The sequence below is a fragment of the Varroa jacobsoni genome, unplaced genomic scaffold, assembly GCF_002532875.2.
Source record: "Varroa jacobsoni isolate VJ856 unplaced genomic scaffold, vjacob_1.0 scaffold_1281, whole genome shotgun sequence".
Classification (NCBI taxonomy): domain Eukaryota; kingdom Metazoa; phylum Arthropoda; class Arachnida; order Mesostigmata; family Varroidae; genus Varroa; species Varroa jacobsoni.
The window spans coordinates 33756-41979 of record NW_019214183.1 but is presented as its reverse complement, the minus strand read 5'-3'; the positions used below and the strand labels follow the sequence as shown (position 1 = coordinate 41979).

The 8224-nt window shown below is 39.4% G+C and overlaps 1 protein-coding gene across 1 annotated transcript; it reads right to left on the bottom strand.

Annotated features, from left to right (window-relative positions):
• Positions 1-2423: 2423 nt before the first annotated feature.
• LOC111268408 (uncharacterized) lies at positions 2424-8016 on the bottom strand. The gene is made up of 4 exons (XM_022847389.2): positions 7937-8016; positions 6773-6892; positions 4254-4347; positions 2424-3046 (listed from the first exon to the last, which is right to left on the bottom strand). The coding sequence occupies exons 2-4, from the start codon at positions 6890-6892 to the stop codon at positions 2934-2936; spliced, it is 327 nt and encodes a 108-aa protein (XP_022703124.1). The 5' UTR covers positions 7937-8016; the 3' UTR covers positions 2424-2933.
• Between the last annotated feature and the right edge of the window lie 208 nt (positions 8017-8224).

The following is an 8224-nucleotide window of genomic DNA, read 5'->3' as shown; positions in this document are numbered from 1 at the left end:
AAGAGCATTTTTGTCACGAGACACACTACCTACCAGTAAGGCGGATGCTAGACGAACAGATGGGGCTTCTGTCTGACGGCCTCCTTTTACCCCGTGCCAACACACAGGCAAGGGGCTACGTAAGCGCCATCAGCAAAGCGAAGATATATCGGTGCCATATTCACGCTCACTAGTGGCCTTTTTAGAAGAGGACGCAGCGATCTAGTTTAACTTCGAACGTCATACCAACGTACAATAAAAACGATGAGGTATATTAACACTGATGAGGTTGATAAGCATGTGCAGTTATGAAGTGGAATTATTATGGAAAAATCATATTTGCAATAACCATGCATGCGCATGCGATGTAAATTAACAAGGTTTTCAACACTGTTTTTAGCAGGTGCAACTTCAAAGGGACTGGTAAAGCTTATCTTATGGTAGTTGTTACTTATGTACATATTTCTACAGTTTGAGACAGACATTTATTTTAGCTTCGTATACGCGAACGTACGTGGAGTGAGCTAAAACCTTTATTTGCATCGACTGTAAAGATCCGCCGCACTATCCGTAGAGGACATAGCTTAATGAGGTGGAAAGTGTGATTAATAAATAGGAATAAAAAGGAAGCACACATAGACTTACACGAGAGAAAAAAGCAAAAATTTGGGAGGACGTTGCACGAAGGAAATGCCAGGGAACGAATGAAACTGTAGGACACTGTGGAAAAATATCCGCTAACGAACGTGATGTAGGCGTCAGAATCGACGCATGTCAGTGTGTGCGTATATGAAGAATGTCTATGAACCAGGATGTCTGGCCCCAGATAATGCCGCGAGATTGTGGTCTTTAGAGTAGGCAACCAACCAGAGACAAACTTAGGAAAGCGTATGTGTGGGCCTCCAGTAGCAGCCATAGACCTTCTGGAGCTTGGGAGGAAAGGCTCGAAAAAAAAAAGAAAGAGGCTTTTTAAGAAAGTAACCAAGTAGTGATGAAGGAGAGTAGGTTAATTTGAAGGATCCGCATAACCAAAGCAGGCAGACGTTCTTTTTCCCTTAGCAATATGTCTATGGTTTGAGGAATAAAACAACTCAAGCTATCTTTACGGCCGCAGTGGAAATTATTGCGCCCGCCGTTCTCAGTGCGCGTAGACCTAGCAACATCAAAGTAACACTTTGACGTTCGGCTGCGTCGCCTACTTAGATTCTGTCTAGAGGAAAGGTAACATTCACACGTCACATGGACGATTCAGAGTGGCTTCGCCAGAGTCCCAAAGTCTGAAAGGAGAATAGTATGATCTAAGGGGCCGCAGGGCGTTTTTATCGCTCCGTTTCTGTCTTCTCCTTCTGTTCGCCATTGCACTTTGTCTCTTTTTTAGCGATATGCTTCTTAGATCTCAGGAGAGCCACAATGGCTCGGTCGGCTTCTTTCAATGCAGGCTATAGCTTCTTAGGACGGTCGACGGGTTTTAAACCGAGGATTTTCCCCGTTTATTGCGTTCCATACCCAATCTTTCTACTACTATTACTGTTTGCGGTCTTATATGGCTGCTTCCTGATCTTGCAGGCGCTTCTCTCATCCTTTCGACCCGAGCAAAGCTTAGGGGTAGCTATCCATTATTCTCGTTTTCACCCTTTGCATTAACAGCATTTATGCATTTCCCTCTTTTTTCGTTTTTCTTTTCCGCTTCTTTGACCCGTTCGCATTATTGAATACTCTGCCACTCGCTGACGACCCAAAAGTTTGTGTGGTCTGCTGGCGACGAACATCTATGAACACGTAAGCATTTTCTGGTCATTCATTGTCGTGTTAAAAATGATGACCTCACGACGAACCGTTTGCATCTGATAAAGCAAAACTATATTCATAGAAAATTTGAAAAGAAAATGGTCGCAAGCATAGTGACTTCTACAATAGGTGTTACAGCAGCTTTTCTCGGTTCTCAATTGACTTTCTATGCATGTAGTCAACACGTGAACATGTGCGTTATGTGTACAGGTCAATACGCAGGGCGTGAATGCTTGTTCATGAGCAGCGTTACTTATTTATTACATCAGCATATTGGCTTCGCTCTATCAATTTTAACAAACGCCATGTTTTTGGAATGCTTATTTTGACCGCTGTGCTTTCTAACTCAGAACATGACAAAGGACTGCGAAGTACCAGTTTGAGAAAAAAAACATTAAATACGACCTAGTTCAAATTATTTGCTGCGGTTATCCTTGGAAATTATAATCGCCCATATTATAATAACTAAATATTGATAGTTGCTATACTTTTCCTTCGCTAACCTAAAATCACCTACTTCTCTTCCAATTGATTACGGCGACGGCTGTATAAACGCACTTTACACACGTCCTAATCCTAGCTAAAATGGGAATCATATCGTCAACGATGAAATTAATTCAGTCAGTAAAATGAACCTAAATAACAAGGCGCAGTCATTCTGAACAAGTGTAAGATAAATTGCTTTATTGAAATCATTAATGACCGTACCTATGGAGGCCTTCCGTAATTATCAAGACGAACATGGACAATTCCAGCATCTTTTGTAAACAATCGCTTAGATAAATAATGCTATGTTATAGATGCTGCTCCGTGGAAAAACGAAATCGGTGATCCCATACGACGACAGAGGAATCCAACTTAAGCCATACTGTAACCTCTAACAAACAGAATTACAATTGATCAAGATCACAACCAAATTAGTCATTTTGGTGATAAAAATGCTCATAGCACTACGATCTCACAGCCTTGAACGTTGGGGTGACTTTTCATGAAAAATTGTTTTATATAGCTCCCGTGCGAAAATTTATCTATCATGACTAGGCATATAAAAAATAACCCTAACATGCAAGCTATCTAATTTTAAAGACTACTCTTCGGAAGTACGGAGCATTCCGAAATTCGATGATTTTATGGGTGTATTTCGTTGTTTGAACGTCGGAATTCAGTTATTTTCGACGGAGGTCGTGTTTATTGCAGAGGTGCATAAAAACGCCGATGGAGCACTGTTTTTGGCAACATTGCTCAGAAAACGACTCCAGATCCATGTTGTTCCTCTCCACTAGAAAGCGATCAATACAAAAATGGCATAGTTACGGTATTGCAAATAACAAGCACTATCAATATCGGGAAATTGATGATTAGTCATGGTCGAATATGTTTATTTGCTCTTTGATTATAGTATGATACAGTACACAATATCATCATCTATCAAGTCAAAAACAAACCCTTTCAGTCGAATATGCCTTTTATCTATTCTAAATGGGACGACAAAGTCGAGTGCGGAGCTGACTGGCCTCCAGGTGGCAGGCAAAACATCCTCAACTAATAGTACTAATAATGCATAAAAAAATGTATGCGGTTATTTATGTTGATGGTGTAAGCTTTGGCGGCGGCAGCAACGAAGACCTCGCTTTTCTTCTATTTTAACGTTTGTTGCTATTGTTTTTACGCTCTTATTAGTTGAGAAGAAGCAAGAAATCAGAGAATGGGCAAAAAAATGCCGAGGGTGATGTTAAAAGTTGGTTTGAAAAATTAAATTCAACACTTCGCTTCCACGCCCACTGCCTGAGGTCGAAAGATCTCCTAACCGAAATAACAACGAATCCGTGCAGATATTTTAAAATCCTTTACTTTGAACATAAGAAACTTCTTTTGATACGTTATAAGGCAAAGATAGCTCTAGAGTCACTATTTAAATATATAAACTGATAGGACAGTAATTTATGAGACCGCAGGGGCAATGTTAGGACATGAACACTCTTGCGTCCCTACTGGGTTTTATATGGTACACATTATCAAAAAGAATTAATTTACACTATACACGGAAGCAAATAACAGTGTGAAAATGGCATCTGTAGGCTTCGCAAGCATTTTTCTTTAACCGAATAGTCATTTTTTGACAGTTATGGTATAATTTATGTAAGTAAGTTTAGTTGCATTAATTATATTACAGCTTCATTTTTTTTATGTTTTTGGAAAATCTGCAGAGTGAGATGCGCCTGATAATTAACCGTTATATTATCCGGTTAACAAGATTTTCAGATTTTAGAACTGATACACTTTATGAATATACCATTCTTTTCCAGAAGAGCGGTATCAATTTAATTCTGCAATTGCATCCATGATGAAGAAAAAAGAGTATAGTACCTTTACAAAATGCCATTACATCTTTCATACCCTGCAAGTTTATAGAGAAAGGACTCTGATGGTGATTTAGCAGAAGTATCAGCACAACTAAGTACAACAGCAGCTGTGAAAATACTCACCAGAGTCATCATAATCGGCCCTTTTGTGCGCTTGGATGGGTGGGAACGAACAGGCAATTGTCATAGCATCATAGAATTCATCCACGTTACACACCTTATAGGAATTATACACAAATAAATTTAGATAAGATAAACGACAAAGGCCACTCAGGAACCGACGAGCTCGACGTAACTGATGGCAGCCGAAAAGGTATGGAGCTATTTCATCTGGTTAAAAATCTCAACCAGTGAAAAACGTCTCATAAAATAACAACAAATGATACTCACAAATGCATTTCTTTTAGAATTGCCTATTGAACCAAATTGGTTGAAAGATATAATGCAGGGCTAATGAGAGTATTAGCATGTTATAAGCAAGTACAAATCTGAATCGGAACAAACTCATTCGAGCTTGTACATCCTGGTGATTCTAGGCATTACCAGTGTTGGCGGGACAAACCATCGATTATTCCGAACTTTTATTGCTTCTCTGAGCATTTTATACCTGTGTTGCGACTCCAAGCCGATTATCTCCAGCAGTAACCGCATCCTTTATATGAATGGATGCGGAACTTAAAATAGATACATTTCTGAACTTATTTTAAAAAACCCACTTAAAAATAACGTAAACTGCCTCAATGTTTAAAACGAGGGCTGTATCTTGGCATAACTTCAAGAGCAGCTAAAATCCTGTCATTTGTCAGTTACACGAACCGGTACAAGGAACGTAGATTTTAAGAAATACCTCAGCTTACGTTCGACGTACCGTAAAAATCGTTTGCAGGTGGTCGAAACTTAACATATATATATATATACAACCATTTGTAAGTTAGCGCTATATTATTGGGTGAGTTTGTATACCGTTTCGTTGATATTATTGTACTTTGCTACTCCTACATATCATTAACGTGATAGCTCGCCAACTATACACTGGTTCACGCAAGAATTTATTGCAAACTAAAAAATGGTATGGTTCTTGTTTCCACTGTAAATACTGCATTGTTATTTAAAATTAGAGTGTTTGTGCAGCTCATTTGAAGTCAATTGAAAACTTGTCTTTATTAGAAAATTTAGCTCCTAAGATCTTTAGGAATCTCTACCGTAGGTGCGGGCCTTTCGAACGCGCACTCACATTACATCTCTGCCATGACATCTTACAAACGATGACTTGCTCCATATGTTAGCAGACTTATACGAACCTAAGAGTCAGCGCTCTCAGTGGAGCAGACGACCGCCTTTCACAAAAGTAATTTATCTTCGAAAGGAACTGTGCCTCTTCATCTAGGACCCAAAGTGTTTTAAGGTAGGCTGGGTCTCAAGAGCGCAAAATAAGGTTTCGAGAGTGCAAACAGTCTTCCCGCTATTCTAGCTGAGCTAATGTGCAGGGCACATGCCATCAGGCAAAGCGTGCGGTCCTAGGGGAGTCTTTTTTTCAAACGGAGCCCACACGATCAGCACGAGAGCAGCTTAGCTTATATTATTATACTAAAACAGCTGCCGAGCGGATTATATTACATAAAGCACAGTTAGGTTTCTTGAAAAAATTAAATAGCAAAGTATACGATGAATGGACGAAACTTGCACGGCAATGTCGTCGATCAAGCAGTTAAACTGTAGGAACAAAGTAGAGGGAGCCGAAACCTTCATTGATTGTTCTTTACAGAAATCTTCAGAGAAGATGTCCGGTTATAAAAATGTTTTCTAGCTAACGGGTCTTGGAAAATAATTTGTATGCAATAATCACTTTGCAGATCTATCTCATACGTTTTCCTCATACAATGAACGATTCAAAAGACCACACACAAGCGCGATGAGAAATTGTTCCTTAGCCAAAGCCTTTGCTCATAAGTCGAGCAAATCTACCAAATCGGACTATTTACAATGGCGCGGAGCATCAATTTAAATAAACGATATACGCATGGTGAATTCTCAATATTACATAAGCTTCCATAACTCCAGGCCTTAAAAATAGCTTCAGCAACACACTACTTAACACAGCGTTCACCTAGCAATCCACGAACTTTATCCAGAGTCATCTAGGATTTTAACTAGTTTTATTTGAAAGCTTTCCATCTAAGGCTAAATAAATACCTGAACAAAGCTTATCCATACCTATGCAATAGAAGGATTAGCTAAACGAAAATAGCTCAGTTGGGGAATACAAACTTTCCCTAATAGTTTGAATTGCGTTTATCAAAAAAAGTATAGTCAGTTAATGGTCGGTCCCTGTATTTGTTACATATTGCGTGTGATCAAATTTTAAACGGAATTTCGTTCCGGAGCCACGGTCTGCGAGGTACGCTTATCTCGTAATATCAATCGGAAAAATATTTAATTTTTGGCAGCAACTAGAAAAAAATATTGATGGAACATACTACTGAGAGTGCGCACCGAAAATCGAGCGCTATTCTTGGAAAAAGAGTATGTCATGAAATGGCGTAACGTGTTTTTTGTCATTTTTAGTGATGTAACACTGTCAGATCGTTAGATTGGTGATAAAGTAGATAAAAGATAATGAATAAAATGAGGTTCCAGCAAACCTTGACTGTCGGAAGTAGTCGCGCTTCTGTAGGAAGTACAGGAACCGTTGAAAGGAAGATCAGCGCCCCAATCAAAACGGATCTTGATATAAGAAGATAGGATCGGAAAAACGACTGCATCTAAAACAAAATGTAAGCGTGTAATAAGGAACACATTACAAAGCAGTTTTATTACGGAAGACGCAGTAAAACCGACCAATTTCGCGTCTGACAAGCAAGCTGCGTAGATACGTAATAGTAATAGGCAGTTTTGTTCATCAAGTTTTTATTCAGGCAATTCCTGAATAAAAACTTGATGGAGTTACACGCCACCTTCCTCCACTGACTGCTTAAAGACTTAAATCTTATTTTTGAAACATCTGCGAATTTTCGGTCATTCTGTAGACAATAGGCTCTTTCAGGAGATTCCTGCTTCAACAACTAACCTTCGTGCAAAATGACTACACTTAAGCGTCGAAGGCCAGATCTGGTCGTCTGTAAAAGAATTCTAATTTTTCGAGTATTTGAATAACAAAGTGCCAAATAAAAAATCTTATTCAGCTCACGTTTCGATGTGAAATATATATGTTTTCCTTATGACTGGTTTGTACAGTAAATGTCTTTGTGACTAGACGTATAAAAGCTTAGCCTGTGACTACAGTTTGCTAACCTTAACAGGCCCTCTTGATAGGTAAGGTCCTTGACAGATAGTTATTCGTACGAGTTCTTCGTTATCGCTCAAAGCTCATGGACAATATTTATATACGATATAGAACCCTCACTTATACACATGCCAACAAATTACTCAATGTCGAAGAGCTGAGAATCCAGTTGATGTCCTTTCTTTTCCAAGTGTTTGTCCTTAAATTATTATGCCTGTCGCCATATTTTGATTCATATAAACTATCTTTCTTTGTTGAGCGCATTCAAAGCATTCGGCTATCGAAGTTTATCCTCATCTCATGTTACACTCGTGTGATCATGACCTTTTCTTTGTACATGCATATACCGATTCTGCAATAAGGTAGACCTACGATAGAATGAATAGTTTGAAAAGCATCTATTAGAAATGGTAAGTACAACAACAAACTGTGTTAGTTGCCATATAAACACTCGACATGTTTTTGTTGCAATCGTTATTATGTGTTTATATGTAGTATGGCTCTGACGCTGACTACTACTCACCGTGTCGCGGTCGTAGTTGCTGTGGACTACGAGAAAGTGTGATCGACAAACATGAACGAGTCATTTTATACTCGTCAGGCGTCAGGGTCGGTACCTTGGAGTTGCATCTCGCCCCTTCTGTGCTACTTAGACGATCACTGCCAACATAGATCGCCACTAGCAGCTGGAATACGCAGGCGCAACAAACACGGTCGGTCGACAGCCGTGGAGCGCGACAACACTGCAACAAAATGTGCTGCCGTCACATATGAGAATATTACACAATATGAAGACTCAGTCGACGGTGAG